Here is a 23,146-nt window from a genome sequence, read left to right on the forward strand (position 1 = left end):
ATGGGCAATTACAGGCTAGGTGGAAAATAGATAAAAAAATTGGTTTTATTCAAGTTGAGGATAATCTGCTTAAACAAATAAGAGATCAAAGCTTAATGCATATAAAGAGGATATATAATGTATTAATACAGATGGATTCGGAAACAGAATTAGTTAAAGATTGTATGATAAAATGGGCTCAAAATATTGAGGAACCAATAATGTTGGATACATGGGAAAGAATCTGGGTAAGAAATGTGAAATTTACACAAGCTCAAAATCTGAGAGAAAATTTTTACAAGATGTTCTATAGATGGCATTTAGATCCTAAAAAGTTGGCTTCTATGTATCCGAATGTACAGCCTAAATGTTGGAGGTGTGGTTCTCTCGATGCTACATATTATCATATATGGTGGACCTGCCAAAAGGTTAAGGCATTTTGGATAAAAATATGGTGGGTCATGCAAAATGTTTTTAAAAGAAGGATAAAGTTTAGTCCTCAGTTATTTTTACTAGGTATATGTACTGACTTTACAGTGGTAGAGACCAATTTGATTCTGCACCTGATAACTGCAGCAAGACTGTTGGTGGCGCAATATTGGAAGAAGGAAGACTTGCCTACAATTCAAGAATGGACATTGAAAGTAACAAACTTAGCTGAAATGGCTGAAATATCGGCATATCTCAAAGATCATTCAAATGAGAGATATAAACGAGACTGGAAAAAATGGATTGACTATATACAAAATAAATACGGGACTAAGAAATTCCAGTTAGCCTATGCTTAAGATCAGAAATGATTTAAACTGTTAAAAATCAGTTCAGTAAGAAGAAGCTAAGGTCAATCTAGAATGTCATTAATTTCTTTATTTCTTTTTTCTCAATAGATTTTAGACTGTGTTAGTTAAAAATCCATACCGTGTACGGGTTCTGGGAAGTCGGGGGGGGGGTGGAGGGAGGGAGGGGTACACACATCAAAAAAAAAAATTGTACTTCAATGTCTTAATGATTGACAAATGATGACATATTTGTGTTTTTTTTAAAGAAAAATAAAAAAGTTCTGTTAAAAAAAAAAAAGAAAATCACAAACTTAGCAGAGATGGCTAATATATTTGCATATCTCAAGGATAATTCAAACGAGAGATATAAACGAGACTGGGAAAAATGGATTGACTATATTCAAAATAAATATGGGTCTAGGAAATTTCAGATAGTTTATGATTAAGATCAGAAATGATACAAATTGTTTATAGTTAGCCTAGCAAGGAGGAGCTAAGCTCAATTCAAAGACGTTATTAATTTTCTACTTTCTCTTTAAGTATATTTTAAACTGTTTTTGTTAAAGATTTATACCTTGTATTGGTTCTAGGAAGTCAGGGTGGGGGAAGGGTGGGGGGGTTGGAGGGAAGGGTGGGAGGGAGTGGCGTTTACTAAGTTGGAGGAGGGGTGTTGGATGATTGTACATGTATACTGCTATTTTTTCTTTTTTTATGTATATTGAAATGGAATTATAAATACCATCAACACAAAAGGGAGTTTGCTGAGAAGCTGAAATACACCAAGTGAATTAGAGGAAGAGTGGGAAGCAGAGGAGAGAAGAAAGATAGGAAGAGAGGGTTAGGAGAGAGGGGGAAGGGGGAAGATGAGGTGTATAAGGAGGAGTGGTAAGGGGAGAGAGGAGAAGGAGAAAGGAAGGGGAAGTAGAGTAGAAAATGATGGAGGAAAGACAGGATGTAGAAAGGGGGAGGAGAGAGGGGGAAGAAAGTGTCGGATAAGGTATAAATATAGTGTATCGAGAGCAGAAGAGCCAATAACTGGGTTTTTCTTTTTTTTCTTTGGTAGTTGATGGTAAGATGAATTGATGTAAGTACTTAATAACACAGCATGATATTGACTATGTAATAGTATACATGTGATTATATGCTATGAAAATGGAAAATAAAAACTTTCTATTTTTAAAAAAATAGAAAAAGAATTTTAGCTTTCTGAGTAGCATGTTTTTCTTCCTCCATCTTCACTGAATTTTCGTACTGCCCAGGGTTGGGTCAGAACTGGGATTCAGTACCCCCTGACAGCTTCCCAGCTTGGGATGCTGATAACTTATCTTAATGGAGAGTTGGAATAATGTCAGCATTCCAAATATCATGCAGAATTAAATCAGAGTCAAAGGCAAAACTATGCTTAAAGTTCCAATTTAATAAGGCAGGCATGTTGGCATCGTGCTGTGAGATTCCAACTCTGGAAGTTACATCAGAATCCCACCCAGTTAAAAGTTCATGATCTTGTCCCCACACCCACAGTCCATCACATGGTCCAATCTTCTTCTTCCACGCTAGCACTTACGCCCAACTGCTTCCGATCAGGTGCAAAGGTTTGGGAGACAAAAGATGACCTTGAGCTTCTAGGAAGGAATTTTTTATTTTGAAAACAACACATCCTACCCCTTGTTAAATCACCCCCTTAATGAGAGTGTGGCAGGCCAAGGATTCTTAAAGGAACTGCTGCAGGCCTGACAGGGGGCCTCCCTTCAAAAGAGGAACAGTTTGTGGAAAAGAAAATTAAAGAAAGGTTACTATATATATCTATCTATCTAACCACCCCTTCTTCCCCCAGGGGGACCCTTTGGCTTATCAGGGAACTTCTCATTGAATTGTTTCACTAATTCATCTGCTTTTAAATCCCAACCTTTCACCCATGTAGCTTCAGACAAAGGGTACCCCTAACCAATGCACAAAATATTGTAAGTGACCTCTACACAGCCTGGAATCTAAGATTTTTTTCACTTCATAATATGTTTCCCCTTATACCACTACATGAGGAGGGGGAGCTTGGGTAGATGGCCTTATGCTAGATCCCCTTACAGGTTTTAACAAGCTACAATGGAATCCTGGGTAAATTTTCCCTAGGATTCTGGGTAGGCTCAGTCTAACTGTAACTGGGTTAATTATCTTTTCTATTGGGAAAGGTCCTAGGAATTTTGGACCCAATTTCTTGCTAGGCATCCTCAATCTTATGTATTTCATAGATAAAAAAAACTTTGTCCCCCACCCTAAAGGGGGGTTGGAGCGAACGACGTTTATCAGCTTGCTTCTTGTAGGCTTCTGCCGCATCTGTTCGAGCCTTCTTCATATTTTCCCATCCCTTCTTTAGTGTGTCCATCCATTCATTCAGAGACATGGAGGAGGGAGGTTCTTTAGGCAGTTCAGGCATGGGAATGAACTCCATGCCACTGGTAATCTGGAACAGAGTTAAACTGGTACTGCTGTGACTGCATTGTTGTATGCCACTTCAGTGAAGGGTAGTAAGTCTACCCAGTTGTCTTGCTGATAGTCCACATAACATCGGAGGTATTGTTCCACCATCGCATTGCCCCTCTCTGCTACACCATTTGTGCTGGGATGAAATGCTGAGCTGAGTCCCTGCGTGGACCCAATTGATTTGAGGAACTCTCTCCAGAACTTAGTGGTGAACTGAATTCCATGATCTGAAATGACCCTTTTAGGCACCCTGTGCAGGCGATAAATGTGTTTCACAAACATTTTCGATAATTTTTTTGCGGATGGCAACCCTGATCAAACAATGAAATGTGCTTGCTTGGAAAACAAATCAATAACTATCCAGATTACTCTATTACCGCTGCTGTTTGGAAGCTCGACAATGAAATCCATGGCGATCTCTTCCCATGGTCGGCTGGGGCAGGCCACTCGTTGTAGTAGTCCAGGGGGATTTCCCGGCCGGGTTTTCATTGTGGCACAAGTAGCACAGCTTTTTACATAATCTTCCACTTCCGATTTCATCTTTGGCCACTAAAATTGACGTCTGGTGAGGTGGAGTGTTTTTAGGAATTCAAAATGGCGTCCTAGTTTCGCATCATGACTCCGCTATAGCACTTGCAGCCTCATCCCTGCAGGAACGTATAGCTTGGACCCCTTCCAGGCTAAGCCATCGCTCACCGTTAGGATGTCCTTGTTGTTGTTGAACCACGGGTCCATCCGGAGAGCTGCCTTCAGCTCGGTCGTCAACTTATCTTGGCTCCGAGTGGTGACTTGAGCTGCTTTTTGGTGAGAGGGAGATATGATGGGGTGGACACTTCTTCCTTCTTACTGTCATATTGCGGTTTTCTTGACAGAGCATCTGCTAACAAGTTCTTTCCTGCTGGGATGTGTTCAATTTCGAATTTGAACCTTTGGAAGTATTGTGCCCAGCGAACTTGCTTAGGGGATAACCTCCGATGAGCTAAAAGTGCTTCGAGGTTTTTATGATCAGTCCAGACCTCGAATGGTATGTCCCCCCCTTCTAGGAGATGTCTCCAGGTGAGCATGGTCCACCTGATTGCGAATGCCTCTTTCTCCCAAATGGGCCACCTTCTTTCAGTAGGGGTGAGTTTCTTGGAGATATAAGCACAAGAGGTGGCCTTCTTTACTTTTTTGCAGTAGTACTGAGGCTATTGCTACATCACTGGCATCCATCTGGATTATAAATGGTCATTCTGGGTAGGGATGCTGCAAGATGGGCTCTTGGGCAAAGAGCCGTTTTAATTTCTCAAAGGCTTTTTGACAGTCCATCGTCCACCTTAGTGGTTAGTTTGTTTTTGGCTTTGTTGGGGAAGGACCCGTCTTTAGTAGCTCAGTTAATGGTAGGGCAATTTCAGTGAAAGTTGGGATGAACTGCCTATAAAAATTCGCAAATCCAAGAAAGCTTTGTAGATGTTTGCGAGTACTGGGAGGTTTCCAATCCAACACCGCTTTTACTTTTCCTGGATCCATTTCTACTCCTTCGTTGGAGATACAATACCCCAGGTAATCTAGCGAGGTCTTGTGGAATTCACACTTTGACAATTTGGCGTACAGCTTGGCAGCTAGAAGTTTTTTCAGAACTTGACGCACCAGTTTTAAATGTTCTTCTAGGGTCTCAGAGAAAATCAAAATGTCATCCAAATAGATGAGTACTCTGCGGTACAGGTGGCCATGTAACACCTCATTTATGTACTGCATGAAGACTGCGGGTGCTCCTTGTAGTCCAAAAGGCATGACTTTGTACTGGAAGCTTCCCAGGGGAGTGTTAAATGCGGTTTTCCACTCATCCCCCTTTCGGATTCGTATGCCTCTCTCAAGTCCAGCTTGGTGAAGATTTTGCCTTTAGCCAAGTGGTTCAACATATCCTTCATGAGGGGGAGGGGATAGGTGTTCTTTTCGCATACTGCATTCAAGGCTCGCAGATCTACACAGAGGCGAACTCCACCATCTTTCTTTTCTCTGAAGAGCACTGGGCTGCTACTTTTGACTTTGCTGGTTCAATAAAACCCCTTTTTAAATTGGTGTTGATGTACTTCCTCAATTCAGTCATCTCCTTGGGAATCATAGAGTACATTTTTGGTTTTGGTAAGGCTACCCCTGGTTTGAAATCTATCGCACAGTCTGTGGGGCAGTGAGGTGGAAGGTAGTTTCCATCTTCCTCACTGAACACTCCCGCCAAGTCCCAGTAGACCTTTGGTACTTGTTGGATCCCCGGAGGTTTGGTGTCTGTTGTGTGGGCTGCAGGTTCTGGATGGTTTGGGCTGTTGGTTCTAATTGTTCCTGGGTGGCCTTTAGGCTCCATGGTTGGTAACGGCCCAAAATCAATGATCAATTTTCTAACACCGTCCTCCCACTTGATAGTAGGTGCCCACTTGTCCAACCATGCAAGTCCCAAGATAATTGACTCCTGCATTTTGGGGGCTACAATGAATCTGATGAACTCATAGTGGCGGCCTATCTTCAACTTTACTAATTCAGTGATCTTTGTGGCCGTGGCGCCCCCAATTAGGGTTCCATCTACTTGCTCGAACCGAATAGGGTGATTTAGGGATCTTGTGCGTATACCTAGCTGCTCCACTATTGACATGCTGATTAAGCATCGGGTGCAGCCGGTGTCTATGATCACCCCAACTTCCCCTTCTACCCCTGTTCTGAGCACTTGGAGTTGGGATTTTATGGTAAAGGAGGGAATAGGTGCACTCACCCTTGTGTCGTCTTCAGCATTTTCCTCCTCCTCCTCCTCCTCCTCCTCCAAAGCCCCAGGGGCTTCTTCAATAGCAGGGCTCTCTGCCTCCATTGGCTGCTGTAGTAAACGGCTCTTTTCGGGTGGCTTTTGGGGTTTTTTCTTCATTGCGCTGGCAGGTGGTTGGTGCGGTTGTGGAACAGGAGCTGGAGCCAGACATTATGTTGCTCTGTGCCCCATCTGACCACATCAGTAGCACTTTATAAAGGCCCCACAAGGGGTTGGTGGAGACCTCTCAGCTCGCTGCCTCTGTGTAGGTTGGCCCAAAGGTTTTTTGGCAGGGGTTCCAGTACCAGGCTTTCGATAGCTGTTAATCTCGTGGTCTAGTATGATTGCAGTGGTATACCAATCTTGGAGACGTTCCGGGATTCCCCTAATGTCACAAGTTTCTTTCAGTTTGGGATCTAAGGCTTTTTTGAATGTGTAGACCAAAAGTCTTTCTCGCCAGTAGAATAGTCTCCCAGCTATTCTCCAGAACTCCCAAACTAATTCCTTCATGGGACGACCAGCCTGCCACAATTTGTGGATCTGGTGTTTAGCATCCACATTTTAGGCCACATCGCTAAACCTGGCGCGCATCAGTTGGATGAACCCATTTATATCATCTAGCTCAGGAGCCGCTTCCTCGTGGAGCTCCGCTATCTACTGCGCAGCCTCCTTTTCATTTCACTCCTCTGCTATCTCTTGGATCAACTCTCGATCAGATGGGTATCGTGGCCCCACTTGATCAACGTACACCCCTTACTTGATTCAGGAAATAAGCCACCTTATCTGGGGACCCATCAAATGTTGCACAGAACCATGGGGGTGTGGGAGGAGGGGGCACTGGTGGTTGAACAGGGGCAGCTTGTTGTTCTGCTGCTGGGGGTGGTAAGCCCCCTGCTGACCCACACCCATTGATTGGGCAAAAGCCTGTGAAGGCATTGCTGGGGGGGGGGGGCTGGACTCAGTGGCGGTCCCATTCTCTGGGGTTGTCCAGGAGCAGTTATCTGGGAAGGCGCCATCTGCTGGATGTGGGGAGACATCCATTGACATTGAGCCCATCCATGACCCGGGAAGAAAGCCCACCCTTGGTTTGCTTGATTCATGGGTTCGGAGTCATCCCTTTGCAGCTGTGGGGAGGTGCATGTGTTCCAGGCCTCTTTCTGCTGGCTGGATTGACCTCCCCTAATTGAAGGGGGGGTCTGGTTGCACTCCAGTAGGAGGGAGGGGTGCTGATGTGACTGCTCTAGGCATTAATCCAGCAGCAAGAGTGTGCGTTGATTCATTAGCTACTGTATGGAAGGAGCCCACATCTCTGCTCCACTTGGCAGAAATTTCTCTGCAAGGAAAGGAGAATGTGGGGGGTGCCTGGTTCCACTGAGGGGTCTCTGAAGAGGGGAGGGTTTTTATTTCACTCACGTTTAGCTGTAGGAAATCCTCTGGAAGGCCCATTAGAGAAGGGCTGCGGGAAGGCGGCTGAGTTCTCCATTCATCAGATCTTCTGGTAATCATCCAGTCATCTGTAAAAGTTTTCCTGGCAACCCCCTCTTCTTCTAGCAGGCATTCCTTAGAAGTCATAAATCTTGAGGCCTCCTCGCGGAACTCCTTTCGCTGAGCCCCCGATTCCCTAATCTCTGCAGCTTCTATTAATTCTTTAAGAGGCATATCTTGAGCCTCGGCCAATATAAGTGAGCCGTCAATTTTAGCTTTCTCAGTAGCATGTTTTTCTTCCTCCATCTTCACTGAATTTTCATACTGCCCAGGGTTGGGTCAGAACTGGGATTCAGTACCCCCTGACAGCTTCCCAGCTTGGGATGCTGATAACTTATCTTAATGGAGAGTTGGAAGTCAGCATTCCAAATATCATGCAGAATTAAATCAGAGTCAAAGGCAAAACTATGCTTAAAGTTCCAATTTAATAAGGCAGGCATGTTGGCATCGTGCTGTGAGATTCCAACTCTGGAAGTTACATCAGAATCCCACCCAGTTAAAAGTTAATGATCTTGTCCCCACACCCACAGTCCATCACATGGTCCAATCTTCTTCTTCCATGCTGGCGTCTCCACCCAGCTGCTTCCGATCAGGTGCAAAGGTTTGGGAGACAAAAGATGACCTTGAGCTTCTAGGAAGGAATTTTTTATTTTGAAAACAACACATTCTACTCCTTGCTAAATCCCCCCCCCCTTAATGAGTGTGGGGCAGGCCAAGGATTCTTAAAGGAACTGCTGCAGGCCTGACACAATGTGCAGTCAGTTGTGGAATCAGTTACCAAATAAGATCCTCTTCAACATCACCTTGCAAGGAATATGGCTCCTTAGTTTTAACTGGGTTATTAAAGCTGCCCTTCTTAGATGCTGCAACTTCTACTTCAGCAATATTTGAGAGAACCTGTTGTGGTCCACCAATGGCCTGCGGAGCTTGCAGCAGAGTCAGACAGTTAAGAGGTTGGGGAGGAACATGGGCCAGTCCTGGAGTCTGGGGAAGACTCAGATGAGGGCTCTGCATCAGAGGCAGAGAGGAGGCCAGGGCCATCTGGGAGTTATGTGCTGCCTCCGGAGCCTCCAGAGTTGGGCATCAGCAAGGCAGTGGAACAGGAGGAGACTGTTCCCAGTGTGCACATGTGCAGATCTGCCAGAAGGCAAGAACAGATAAGACAAAAGGGGCGACTTTGGAGTAAGGCTTGGAGATGATTGGCCCCTCCTATAAGACATAAAGGAGGAGCAAAGGCATGTGAGCCTTTGCAGGAAACAACTTTATTCGTTCTGGTCAGTTTAAACTCTGAAGCTCCATTTTGACTCTGTGCTCCATTTAGCCTTGCAAAGCTAATTGGCAATTAGGTCTTTGGCAGCGTTTCAAGGGAGATAAAGGTGGATGCTTATCAGCCTTATCCCGAAAGACTACAGCAGACTTCTGCCGAATTCTTTGGAAACTATTTGTGACTCCCTATGGGCTGTGAATGAACTTAATTCACAGCCATTGAAATAAAAAGAGAGTTTTGGGGACTAAGTGTGTACTTTTTACTGTCTCAGGAAGCCTAGGTCAGAACAGAACCGTAGTATTAGTCAACTACTAATTCCAAATTCAGTGAATTTCTTATGTTTAATATCCTTTATTATGGACAGACTGTACAGTTTGGTATTTTGTTTTAAAGGATAAGGTACAATTGTAATTTTTTTAAGGAAACAATTCCTTCATGGTCAGTTGCAAGAAATTATCAATATTTTTAATGAGAAGTGTGATTTTCCTACCAGAATAAAATGATCCTAATGTTCCCCCTTTTCCAAAAAGCCCTGGCAGATTTTCCCCAGCCAGGGTAAGGCTTGTCCTGGAGCATCATATCGGTCACCTGAAGTGAAGAAACAGAGAGATAAACTATGTAGTTCATTTTAAGAAGAAAAAAAATCTGCATTATGCTTGAGGGGTATAGAAAAAAATCCTTATATATATATGTCATGTGATTATTCTTGGTCTTAAATACATGACATGCATGATGCCTACAGACAAAAGACACAATGCCACACTTAAATGCAGCAGTAGGACTACATATGCCTCACTGAAAAATATGACATTGCATATTTCTCTCTCTCTCTCTCTCTCATACTTCATACTGCATACTGCATATGCATGTAATTGTATGTTGACAGGGTCTGCACATACTATTCATCTAGTTGACTGCAGAACTGACTACACGTAAGTTAAACAAAACCAATCACCACCAATGTATGTTCAGCATATTCATATGCATAAATATACCAGCTTTTCCCAACCCAATGACCTTAGATTTCAGATGTTTCTAAGTAATTTCCATTATATATGAAGCATTTTAGAAGATATACTGAAATTCTTTAAAATCCTCAAAGTGAAGCTATACTGTCAAAATGAATAATTTCAAAAAGTATATCCTATAAAACTTTTTCATTTTCTTAAAAAAAAACCGGATTCATGCTAACAGACAAGATGACTGAAGATCAGTTCTGAAGGATTCACTAGAAGGACAGCAGGTGAGAATGGTTACAGAATGGACCACTTTGTTCTTCTGAATGTAAAGTGATTCCATTCTATCAGGAATTGTGCAGAGGTTAAAAAGATATCCATATGCAATATAGCCAGACATATCTGGCTACTTTAGATTTAATTACAATGCAAAGTGTAAAGACAAAATGTATATGTCATGCAGTGAATCAGAAATCACAAAAAGTATCCTTTTTAGATTTTTTGGAATGATTTTCATAAAATATATTTTGTACTTGGTTGCGATCCATGGCCTTTGCAGTTCTAAGAAAATGAAGTAATACATTCACCATGGGTAACTGTCATGCAAATATGTACATGAAAAGAGCCAGATGCAAGTGTTCCCTGACCCATGGAAACCTTTGGATGTCTATGAATTCATCTTGACTTAGCCTAACCTATGTACTAGATAGCGAGAAACACGGGAAAAGGAGTGCATTCATATCATCTTTAACTGCTAAAAGGTGATACAACTTTAAGAAATCTAGCATCTATTATTAATTCATAAATCCTAAGCTTTGATTTAAAAATCCAATTAGGCTGTTTAAGTATCTAGTAAACCAAGTGATATGCCTTCTTACTGGAAACATCATCCATAATGTAATCAGCTTTGTCACATTTTATTATGGGCCACTGACCCAGATTTCATTTTTAAAAAGTATATAATGCAAAGTACAGTGATAAAAAAAGCTTATAGTCACGCATAATTTACTTTGCTGTTAATATCATGAGTTCTACTTATTACAATTGTAAACTTGCAACAGTCATTCTGGGATCTTTATCTGCCAAAAGAACCAGTATACAGTACAAAATTATTTTATATGACCTGAAAGTGGGCTACAAAGATATGTTAATAACTCATTTGGGGATCTCTTGGTGAAAATTAAAGGACAGCATGGCATATGGTCCTAGGACTCCATGCCCCCGTCTTTCAAGGGACAAAGTCTTCTGGCATAAAAGATTTTGTGGTATTTGTCCTCCAACATTGTTGATCGTAAAACAATGAAAAGATCTTCCAAAGTTTGTTATTTGTAAATTGGGTAAGATGGAATCCTGGTTTAAAATTAAATCTGTGTGCCCCAATTGAGCTCCAAATGACATCTGGGTACATTGTGTTTGTAATTCTGTAACAAGAATTCTTTGCTTAAGGCCCACCACTGTCTGATCTTGTCCGGAGTTTATCAATTTCTCCCAATCCGTCCTCTCTCCAATGTATAATGTCCTTGTTCATTTGGACATACTTTCCAGCTCTATTTTCAATCAGAGGCTTGTTGTTCATTGTATGTGAGGCAACATAACATTTTGGTATTCACATAATCAAATATAATAAGGTTTTTAATACCGTTAATGTCGAAATACCCGTTGTTGGTTCAGTGCTTTCAATTCAATGTTGACTCTTGGCAGCTACCTGTTCAAATCCCTGCAGGATATAGAAGTTTCCCACAGTCTCTCAGTATATTCTGGATTTTAAATGTATTGCTTCCAGTGAGGCTTGATAGCAAACTAAACCTCCTCTTTGTGCTTAAAAGTGAAAGATTTTCAATCACATTTGTAATGCAGCCTATATGGACATAAGATTCTTAGTTCTTAACCATTTTTTGGATATAACTAATTGAAACTAAAGAGAGCTTTTGCGAGTGGCAGAAAATTTCATTAGGTGAATTATTATTTATTTATTACAAAGGAAGAAAGAAACAAAAGATTTTAAAGATTTAAAAAAATTGGTAAGAAGCTTAACAAGGAATGTAAGAAAGTTTAAAATGGATAAAGGAAAAGGTTTTGCTTACTATTTTTGCTTACTATTAAAGCGTGCAGGTGGTTTTTACAAAATAAAAGATAAAAGTAATATGAATCAGATTATGATGATAGCTCTAACTATTGAGAGGTTTTGAGACTATAACTATGGAGTGCCACTTAAGAGGAAAGTATTAAGGACCCAAGAAGACAAAGAAAGAAAGAAAAAAAAAAGAATAAGCTTGGGTTTTCCCATTGTTTGAGAAACTTTAATTTTTTTATTACTATATTATAAAGGCACCACCAGAAAAGCAGCAAGAAGGGGGCGGGGGGATCAATCTTGCTTTCTGACTTACTTTTTGCTTTTTTCAATTCTTTTTCTTTTTGCTGGTATAATTTTTACTTTTAAAAAATCAGTAAGCTTATATAAAAAATTAAACTGTAGTCTCCATCCCAAATGAATGGCTTATCTATTCCATACAAATATTTAATCTTAATTAGAGCACTGGAATTTCTTAAATCGAAAAAAACCTGTGCTTTCTAAAGTTTCGTAAGAAAGTGGAGCTTTGAATTTTCAAATCCCACTGCCTCCCTTTCATCTATCTCTACTGTTGTTTTTACTCAGTAAAACACTTCTTATCTACTTTATTATTCAACTTTAAAACTAATACGAAATAAGCTTCAATATGGTTAGCCAGGACTGATACCAAGAGGCCCCGTATCTGTTCTGTTTGCAAGGCACAACCATATCCAGTTGTTTTTGATCATGCTACTGTTTATCCTGGAGCCTATTTGATTTGAGTTATGCTTTTGAGATTTTTCTGTTATTTCGGATTTCAATTACCAACGGCATTTTTCTTCAACATTTTGGCTTGGTTTTTACAAAAACCCTTACCATCCAAGCTGTGACAAAGTCTCCCATCCAGGTCCCCACTGCTGCTACTTTCATAAAGATTTCATTCCTGATGCCCATGAAGTCCGTCACAATGTATGGCCTGTAAAAACAAGCACATATATTGTTAGTCCTGGGACACAGTGGCTAAGTGGCTAAGACACTGAGCTTGTCGATCAGGTCGGCAGTTTAGCAGTTCAAATCCCTAGCCCCACGTAATAGGGTAACCTTGTCCCAGCTTCTGCCAACCTAGCAGTTCAAAAGCATGTACAAATGCAAGTGGAAAAATAGGGACCACCTTTGGTGGAATGGTGACAGCATTCCAGACAACACTGGCTCTTCGGCTTTGAAACGGAGATGAGCATTGCCTCCTAGAGTCCAGAACGACTAGCACATATGTGGAGGGGAACCCTTATTTTTATCTTTTATATTGTTAGTCATTGTTAGTCCAACTATCAGCAGCAACTATATTTTTGCTCTGCAGCTTAGATATTTTTCTTTCTTCACTGCATTTATAGTCTGTCTTTTGTGAATGAGTTCAAGAAAATGGACAGAGAACTCTGTAACAGAGCTGTGCAGCGTTCAGATTCAAACTCCAAAACAAGCTTTGAATAGGCATAAGTATGATTATAGCAAGGTATATGTCCAACAACTTAAAGTAGCTGCATCTTTTCCCATTACCCCAGGAAAGGATATGGGTGTTTAACATTCCTATATTCAGGTTCCTGTACATTTCAAAGCACTTTTTTGTAATATTACTCTAACACACTGCATAACACTATTCCATATTCCATTGCTCTGCTATCACTGACAAGATAGATTCCTGTTTAATATTAACAAGCTGCTCTTCTTATCTCAATTTTAGATTTAAAATATACAGAATGTGGCAGGGAAAGGCTCTCCAAATGGTTGGGAGTTCACCTTTCCAAATCCTATTTCTGTCAGCATCACTTCATTCAGTAATCAGGAAAGAAAACCACTGGACTCCATTTGTATTGAAATCAAGTGTACTTTTACTAATTATAAATGAACAGTTGCAAAGCTAAGCTGAGTCTGGTTAATTAGGCGCGAAAGCTAATAATATACTGTATAATTCATTCCCCTCCCCTTGGCATCCCCATGCACAGTCCAATCATATTTCCCCCAATTGTCAGGTGTGAGATAACTTCGAAAGGCATCACCATGATGGAATGCTGGACCGTTGGCCTTAGTGGGAAACACCACTCCTCCACATGCGCAGTAAGGTGGTCAGTTCAGCGTCTAGAAACTTCCTCCAACACAGCAATGATTCCCCTTCCAAATACCATGCCCCCCCTCCCTGTTTCAATGGCAGCCAAAGCAGTAGCAAAGCAGAGGCTGACATCCAGCCCTCCTCCAGAAAAGGGTGGTGAGACCTGCAGAAACAAGAAAGCACAAACAAACAGACGAACAACAAGACATGAAAGGGGAAAAGGAGAGAGGAAGAGAGAGAGAGAAGAGAGAGAAATTTTTTAGGAGAATGGCCAATTCAGGGCTTGTCAGGATAAATAGAATAGAACTTGCGGAGTAACCGAGGGGCCCGAACATGGGACCTGTCAACCCATTCGGTGTGAGAGGGGGGAAATGCTTCCAAGCCACCAGGTACTGGACAGGGTTCTGGCGTTTATGAGAGTCCAAAATCTCGCAAACTTCGAAATGTTGCTCACCCTCAATCAAAAGCTGAGCGGGTGGAGGAGGAATAGGTGGACGCAACGATGAAGTGCAGACAGGTTTCAGGAGGTTAACATGAAAAACAGGGTAAACCCGGTGGAGGTGTTTAGGCAGCTGCAGCTTGACAGAAACAGGGTTGATGATCTTGATAATGGGAAATGGGCCAACATACTTAGGCCCCAACTTCTTCGACTTTTGTGGAGTTTGAAGAAATCTGGTGGACAAATAAACCTGATCACCAACTTTGTAATCACACGGTTTAGTCCGCTTCTTATCAGCCTGTTTCTTATGAGCGCGATGTGCAGCATCCAAAGTTTGGAGAGCTAAAGACCAAACGCGCCAAAGGCGGTTACTCCACTCGGACAGTGACGACACTTGGGGCTGCTCACGAGGAACTTCAGGAATAGGTACAAAATCCTGGCCAAACACCACACGGAAAGGGGTGAACCCAGTGCTGCTATGCACAGAATTATTATAAGCCACCTCTGCGTGCGGCAACAAATCCACCCAATCATCTTGCTGGTAGTTGATGAAACAACATAAATATTGTTCTAGTACAGAATTAGTCCTCTCACAAGCCCCATTAGTCTGAGGGTGGTGGGCGGAGCTTAAGCCCTGGGTGGAGCCAATCCGCTTTAGAAACTCCTTCCAGAAGACAGAGGTGAATTGCACACCCCTGTCTGAAATGATGCGGTCGGGCACCCCATGTAAGTGGTAAATGTGGGAGATGAACATCTTAGCAAGAGTCTTAGCAGAAGGAATCTTGGAGCAAGGGATGAAATGGACCTGCTTGGAGAACAAGTCGGTAACAACCCAGATAACAGTGTGTCCTTGACTCTCAGGAGTTCGACGATGAAATCCATAGAGATCTCCTTCCAAGGGGCGACAGGGTGAGCTACAGCCTGGAGCAATCCCTGTGGTTTCCCAGCGGGCGTTTAGCAGCAACACAAACAGGACAACTGGCAACATATCATTCAATGTCCTTTTTCAAAGAAGGCCACCAAAACTGTCTCTTGACGAGATGGAGCATTTTAATGAAACCAAAATGCCCAGCCATTCGGGAATCATGAGCCCGCTGAAGAACAATGAGTCGAAGAGATGCAGGAATGTAAAGTTTCACCCCAATCCAGGGCAACTCATCTCTCATAGTGCATTCATTCACGTGCTGCGAACCAATCATCACCAGGGAGGGCTTTCTTCAGGTTGCAAAGAAAGTCTTGAGACACCTCTACTTTAAAACGTGCTTGATTCCTAGTAACAACTGGAGCAGCGAGGCTTGTCGTGGGAATGACAGGCTGGACCATACTGAGTTTAGAGCAGTTGTACTGAGGAAGCCTGGATAAAGCATCAGCCAAAAAATTCCCACCCCCCCTGGAATGTACTTCAGGGTGAAATTAAACCGATTGAAATGCTGAGCCCAGCCCATCTGTTTAGGAGAAAGTTTTCTGGGAGTTCCCAAAACTTCCAAATTCTTATGGTCAGTCCACACCTCGAACGGGTGTTTGGCGCCCCCCAGAAAATGGCACCAAGTAGCCAAAGCCCAACGAACAGCAAACACTTCTTTCTCCCAAATGACCAAACATCTCTCCGTGTCAGTTAGTTTGCGAGAGGTGTATGCGCAGGGCTGTAAGTTACCTTGACTATTAGCTTGAAGCAATACGGCCCCCACAGCCACGTCACTGGTGTCAGCTTGAACCACAAAAGGTGCGTCCATGTCCGGGTGTTTGAGGACTGGTTCCTCTGCAAAAAGCCGCTTTAACTTCTCGAAAGCAGCTTGACATTCCATGGTCCAATCCAACGGCTTGCTAGGCTTGGGTTTCGCCCCACCTTTGGACTTCAGAAGGTTAGTAATGGGAAGAGCTATCTTAGCAAAAGAGGGGATGAACTGGCAATAGAAATTGGCAAAACCCAAAAATTTTTGCAATTGCCTGCGTGTACAAGGGGCCTCCCACTCAGTGACTGCTTTTACTTTAGCGGGGTCCATCTCAACACCCGCGTGGGAGATACGATAGCCCAGGTAGTCAACCTTCTCCTGATGGAATTCACACTTGGACAATTTGGCGTAAAGCTCAGCTGCCCGAAGTTTCTTCAGGACGGTACGAACCAGTTTTACGTGTTCCTCATGTGTTTCCGTGTAAATAATGATATCATCTAAATATATGATAACACCCTTGTAAAGATGGTCATGTAAAACCTCATTAATTAGCTGCATGAAGACCGCAGGCGCCCTCTGTAGGCCAAACGTCATCACACGAAATTGGAAACAGCCAAGGGGGCAGTTGAAAGCCGTTTTCCACTCGTCTCCCTCTTTAATACGGACTCTATGATACGCTTCCCTTAAGTCCAACTTAGTGAAGATGCGGCCCTTCCCCAATTGGGCCAACATGTCCTTCATCAGTGGCAACGGGTAGAGGTTTTGAGATGATATCCCGTTTAGGTTTTTAAAATTAACACACAATCTAAGGGAGCCATCTTTCTTCTCCCTGAATAACACAGGAACTGCTACCTTGGGTCTTGCCGGTTCAATAAATCCCCTCTCCAAATTCTTATCGATGAATCTTCTCATTTCCTCCATCTCCCTAGGGGACATTGAATATATTTGGGGCTTTGGAAGTTTCACTCCAGGTAAAATATCAATGGTGCAATCAGTGGGTCTGTGGGGGGGTAGTTTATCAGAAGATTTTTCACTAAACACTCCTCTAAGATCCCAGTACTCCTTTGGTATTTTCTCCTCCCCTTCAATTCTCTCCTGCCCCCTGGCTGCCAATGTGGGGCTAGTAGCAGCAGAATCTGGAGTCTCAACCTCCCGTTCAGGGGGTATGCTTGTGCGAATACGCAACCAACCCTTTCTCCAGTTAATGCGAGGGTTCCATTTACGAAGCCAGGGGAGTCCCAAAATAAGGGGCCGATCCATGCCAGGTGCCACAATAAAAGTTATTAACTCCTGATGGGTCCCCATTTTCATCTCTATGGGCTCAGTAGAAAAATGAGCAGGGCCACCTCCTGCAACAGAACCATCAATCTGGCAAAAAACAATAGGGGTTTTCAAAGTCCTCAATTTTAAGCCAAGTTTCTCCACCATTTCAGGACTTATCATACAGCGAGAACAGCCAGAATCAAGGAGAGCTAAAAGTTTTTCAGTTGCGCCAGAAGATGGCACTCTCAGTTCAATTGGGATAAGCATGGAGCCCTTTCTGGAACTTACCCAGCGATGAGACTCCTCCTCATCCGATTCGTCAGAGGAGTTGGGGCTGACACCTCCCTCCTCCTCCAGCTGGAAATGCTGGGGAACATTTTCAGCGGCGAACGCAGCTTTCCTCTTCTTGCCCGGGGCCTTCATTGCTCTTCCCTCTTTCCGGGGAGGGGGTGGGGCAGTCTGAGCCAATTTTACGCAGCAATTCACAGCACGATGGCCTTCCTTCCCACAGCGGAAGCAAGTGAAAGGCTTGGCTTTGCCTGTGAAACTCCCTTTTCCCTCACTCCTGGGGCAGAGGGGGTTTTGGGGGGCTGCTGGGGGGGATTTCTCCACCTCTCCCTCCTTCATGCATTGAAGACTGGCTAAATCCAACTCAACATCTGCCGCATGTTCATACCAAGCAGTTACACAGCGGGGAAGGCGTCTGTTTATGCACTGTTGGTATATTTTTTCATTCAATCCCTCAGCAAACTGATCAAGCAAAGCCTCTTCTGACCACCCCCTCATAAAAGCTGACAACTCTTGAAATTCCTGGACATAATCTGATAGAGATTTGTTTCCCTGCTTCAGAGCCATAAATTTCAGGCGCCCGCGTCTCTCGGTCAATGGGTCATCAAACCTCCTTTCAATGGCTGTCATAAAGTCATTAAAATTCCTCAGGAGAGGGGAATTGCATTTGTGCAGGCCAACCATCCATTCGGCTGCCTTCTTCTCTAAAGACATCAACACCATCCTCACTTTCATTTCATCTGTCTCTAAATCAGGTCCGTAGATTTCCATATAATTCCAGATCTGAATTATAAAAAGCCCAAGACTTTTAGGGTCTCCATCATATTTTACGGTTAAGGGAGGGACTTTCGCCATTTGGCATCGCCTGCCCCCCCCCTGCTCTTTGAACAACTCTAGTTGGAGGGGGGAGGCTGGTTCTGGGTTTTCTTGCGCCAACCCCCCCTCGGCTTCTTCACCCTCCCTTAAACTATGCATCAAGTACCTTTGCTCAAGTTCTTCAGCCAGCTCCCTTTCCACTACTCTCTCACAGCTTTTGCGTTCAGTCCAAGCTTCTTCGAGGAGTCTCATGGCGTAGGAAAGCTTGTAGTCCTCTTCCCCAGAGTCAGCCCAATCGGCTGATTTTTTCTTTGGTCTCCTTCTCGTGACTCCAGCATCCAATTCCTCAGGCTCCTCTTTTTGTCCCACACCCAAAGTCCATCTGGGACGAATGGCAGGGTCTTCCACTCTTAGTCCGGCCAGTCTTTCAGTTAAAGATGGTCCCGCCGTGGCCCCCTCCTCTTCCTCCTGTTCACTTACATGCAAAGACATTTCTTTTCTTCTTGTGAGGGCACCCCCCTTGGTAGGTTTTAGCTCTGGGATGGGTGAAAAATGAGACTCAGCTTATTGTCAGCATCACTTCATTCAGTAATCAGGAAAGAAAACCACTGGACTCCATTTGTATTGAAATCAAGTGTACTTTTACTAATTATAAATGAACAGTTGCAAAGCTAAGCTGAGTCTGGTTAATTAGGTGCGAAAGCTAATAATATAATGTATAATTCATTCCCCTCCCCTTGGCATCCCCATGCACAGTCCAATCATATTTTCCCCAATTGTCAGGTGTGAGATAACTTCGAAAGGCATCACCAGGATGGAATGCTGGACCGTTGGCCTTGGCGGGAAACACCCCTCCTCCACATGCGCAGTAAAGTGGCCAGTTCAGCGTCTAGAAACTTCCTCCAGCACAGCAATGATTCCCCTCCCAAATACCATGCCCCCCCCTCCCCGTTTCAATGGCAGCCAAAGCAGTAGCAAAGCAGAGGCTCACAATTTGTGATGATAAGCTGGTGAGAGCTGAAGAACTGCTGACTGTTTTGTTTGCTGTAGTTTTATTATGAATTATTCAGTCTTCATCAGTACCGTAGCATACAAGTATTGTAAATAAATTTTAAATGACATTTTGAGGAACAATTTCTTTTTTTAAAAAAACCTCAAAAACTGCCTTCATAAAAGAAGTTGGAACTGTCATCAATTAATACTGGATCAACTGGTAAATTTTAGCAGCAAACACAATCAGTTGTATTATAAAACCAGGGCCACTCAGTCTGAGTGGTCTAGTGCTTTCCCTTACTGAATCCCAGTTCTGACCCAACCCTGGGCAGTACGAAATTTCAGTGAAGATGGAGGAAGAAAAAAATGCAGCAGAGAAGGCCAAAGATAATGGATCGCTTGTATTTGTCGAGACTACCTATGTGCCTTCTAAAGAAATAGTTGAGGCTGCATAAGCTAGAGAAAAGGAATTCCAGCTGGGAGCCCGGTGAAAGGAACCAACCCCCAGATTTCCCTTGCAGACGGAATTAGACCTGCGAGATGAAGCCTCAGGATTTATGACTTCTAAAGAATGCCTGCTAGAAGGGGAGGGGGGCACCAGGGAAGTTCCGACAAATGACTGGATGATGGCCAGGTCTGATGAATGGAGATCTCAGCCACCCTCACGCAGTCATTCTCTGATGGGCCTCCCAGACAAATTCGGACAGCTAAACGTGAGTGGAAAAAAAACCCTCTCCTCTTCAGCACCACTTAAGTGGAACCTGGCACTGCCCACATTCTCCTTTCCTAGCAGAGAATTTGCTACACAGTGGAGTGGAGATCTTGGCTCCTTCCACACAGCAACCAGCGAAACAATCCAAACCCTTGCTGCTGGGGTAAAGCCAACATCAGTCACATCAGCATCCCTCCCTCCTTCTGGAGTGCAACCAGGGCTCCCACCAAATTGGGGAGTTCAATCCAGCCAGCAGAAAGGGGCCTGGAACACATTCACCTCCCCCCAGCTGCAAAGGGGTGGCTCCAAACTCATGAATCAAGCAAACCCAGGGTGGGCTTTCTTCCCAGGTCATGGATGGGCTCAATGTCAATGGACGCCTGCTCCCTCCCAGCAGATGGCACCATTCCAGATAACTGCTCCTGGGCAAAACCAGGGACTGGGACCGCCACAGGGTCCAGCCTCCCCAGCAATGCCTCCACAGGCTTTTGCCCAACTGATGGGTGTGGCCCAACAAAGGGGCTTACCACCACAGGCAGCAGGCCAACAGGATGCCCCTGTTCAACCACCAGCACCCCCTCCTCCCACACCCTCACGGTTTCGTGCAACATTTGACGGGACCCCAGATAAGCTGGCTTACTTCCTGAATTGAGTATGGGCGTATGTTGATCAAGTAAGCCCACAATACCCATCTGATCGAGAGTTGATCCAAGAAATAGCTGAGGGGATGAATGAAAGGGCTGCGCAATGGATAGCGGAGCTCCATGAGGAAGCGGCTCCTGAGGTAGATGATGTAACTGGTTCATCCAACTGATGCGCGCCTGATTTAGCGATGTGGCCCAACATGTGGATGCTGAAGACCATATCCAGGCATTGCAACAGGCTGGTCATCCCGTGAAGGAATTAGTTTGGGAGTTCCGGAGAATAGCTGGGAGACTATGCTACTGGCCAGAAAGACTCTTGGTCTACACATTCAAAAAAGCCTTAGATCCCAAACTGAAAGAAGCTTGTGCTGTGAGGGGGGTCCCAGAACGTCTCCAAGATTGCTACACCACTGCAATCATACTAGACCACGAGATTAACACCTATCCAAAGCCTGGTACTGGAACCCCTGCCAAAAAACCTTTGGCCCACTGTACGCAGAGGCAGCGAGCTGAAAAGCCTCCACCAACCCCTCGTTCCTCGGGGCCCTTTTTAAAGTGCTACCGATGTGGTCAGCTGGGCCACAGAGCAACAGAATGCCTGGTTCCAGCTCCTGTTCCTCAACCACACCAACCACCTGCCAGCGCAATGAAGAAAAAAACCCAGAAAACCACAAGAAAAGAGTCGCTTGGTGCAACAGCCAATGGAGGTGGAGAGCCCTGCCATTGAAGAAGCCCCTGCCACCTTGGAGGAGGAGGAGGAGGAAGAAAATACCGAAGACGACCCAATGGTGAGTGCACCTATCCACCCCTTTATGATAAAATCCAAACTCCAAGTGCCAGAAACAGGGGTGGAAGGGGAAGTTGGGGCGATCATAGACACCGGCTGCACCCGATGCTTAATCAGCATATCAATAGTGGAGCAACTAGGTATATCGACAAGACCCCTAACCCATCCTATTTGGTTTGAGCAAGTAGATGGAACCCTAATTGGGGGCGCTCCAGCCACGAAGATCACCGAACTAGTAAAGTTGACGATAGGCCATCACTATGAGTTCCTCAGATTCATTGTGGCCCCTAGAATGCAGGAGTCAATTATCTTGGGACTTGCATGGCCGGACAAGTGGGCACTTACTATCAAGTGGGAGGACGGCGTTAGAAAATTGATTATTGATTTTGGGCCGTTACCACCTGTGGAGCCTAAAGACTACCCAGGAACGATTAGACCCAACAGCTCAAACCACCCTCGCAGCAGACACCAAATCTCCGGGGATCCAACGAGTCCCAAAGATCTGCTGGGACTTGTCGGAGGTGTTCAGTGAGGAAGACAGAAACTACTTTCCACCTCACCGCCCAACAGATTGTGCAATAGACTTCAAACCTGGGGTAACCTTACCAAAGCCAAAAATGTACTCTATGACTCCCAAGGAGATGATTGAATTGAGGAAGTACATCGACACCAATTTGAAAAGGGGTTTTATTGAACCAGCAAAGTTGAAAGTAGCAGCTGCAGTACTCTTCAGAGAAAAGAAAGATGGTGGAGTTCGCCTCTGTGTGGATCTGCGAGCCTTGAATGTGGTATGCGAAAAGAACACCTATCCCCTCTCCCTCATGAAAGATATGTTGAATCACTTGTCTAAAGGCAGGATCTTCACCAAGCTGGACTTGAGAGAGGCATATTACCACATATGAATCTGAAAAGGGGATGAGTGGAAGACTGCTTTTAACACTCCCCTGGGCAGCTTCCAGTGCAAAGTCATGCCCTTTGGACTACAAGAAGCACCCACAGTCTTCATGCAGTACATAAATGAACCACAGAGTACTTGTTTATTTAGATGACATCTTGATCTTCTCTGAGACCCTGGAAGAACATGTGAAACTGGTACGGCAAGTCCTGAAATAACTTCTAGCTGCCAAACTGTATGCAAAATTGTCAAACTGTGAGTTCCACAAGACCTCGCTATATTACTTGGGGTACTGTATCTCCAACGAAGGGGTAGAAATGGATCCAGGAAAAGTGAAAGCGGTGTTAGATTGGAAACTTCCAAGTACTTGCAAACAACTACAAAGCTTCCTTGGATTTGCAAATTTTTATAGGCAGTTCATTCCGACTTTTGCTGAAATTGCCCTACTATTAACTGAGCTACTAAAGATGGGCCCTTCCCCAACAAAGCCAAAAATAAATCAACCACTAAAGTGGACAATGGACTGTCAAAAAGCCTTTGAGAAATTAAAATAGCTCTTTGCCCAAGAGTCCATATTGCAACACCCCGACCCAGAGCAACCATTTATAATCCAGATGGATGCCAGTGATGTAGCGATAGCCGCGGTACCACTGCAAAAGAGTATGCACTTACATCTCCAAGAAACTCACTGCTACTGAAAGAAGGTGGCCCATTTGTGATCAGGTGGAGCATGCTCACCTGGAGACATCTCCTACGGGGGGGGGACCA

The 23,146-nt window shown here is 44.0% G+C and overlaps 1 protein-coding gene across 1 annotated transcript in view; it reads right to left on the minus strand.

The window, feature by feature from the left end:
- TMEM117 (transmembrane protein 117) overlaps positions 1 to 23,146 on the minus strand; it is a 95,235-nt gene that overhangs the window by 42,612 nt on the left and 29,477 nt on the right. Inside the window, exons 4-5 of the mRNA XM_032221679.1 lie at positions 12,641 to 12,740; positions 9,249 to 9,346 (exon numbers count right to left, since the gene is read on the minus strand). Of these exons, the coding sequence (XP_032077570.1) occupies positions 9,249 to 9,346; positions 12,641 to 12,740 (198 nt within the window). The remainder of the gene's footprint in view (positions 1 to 9,248; positions 9,347 to 12,640; positions 12,741 to 23,146) is intronic.

This window comes from Thamnophis elegans, chromosome 7 (assembly GCF_009769535.1).
Source record: "Thamnophis elegans isolate rThaEle1 chromosome 7, rThaEle1.pri, whole genome shotgun sequence".
NCBI lineage: Eukaryota > Metazoa > Chordata > Lepidosauria > Squamata > Colubridae > Thamnophis > Thamnophis elegans.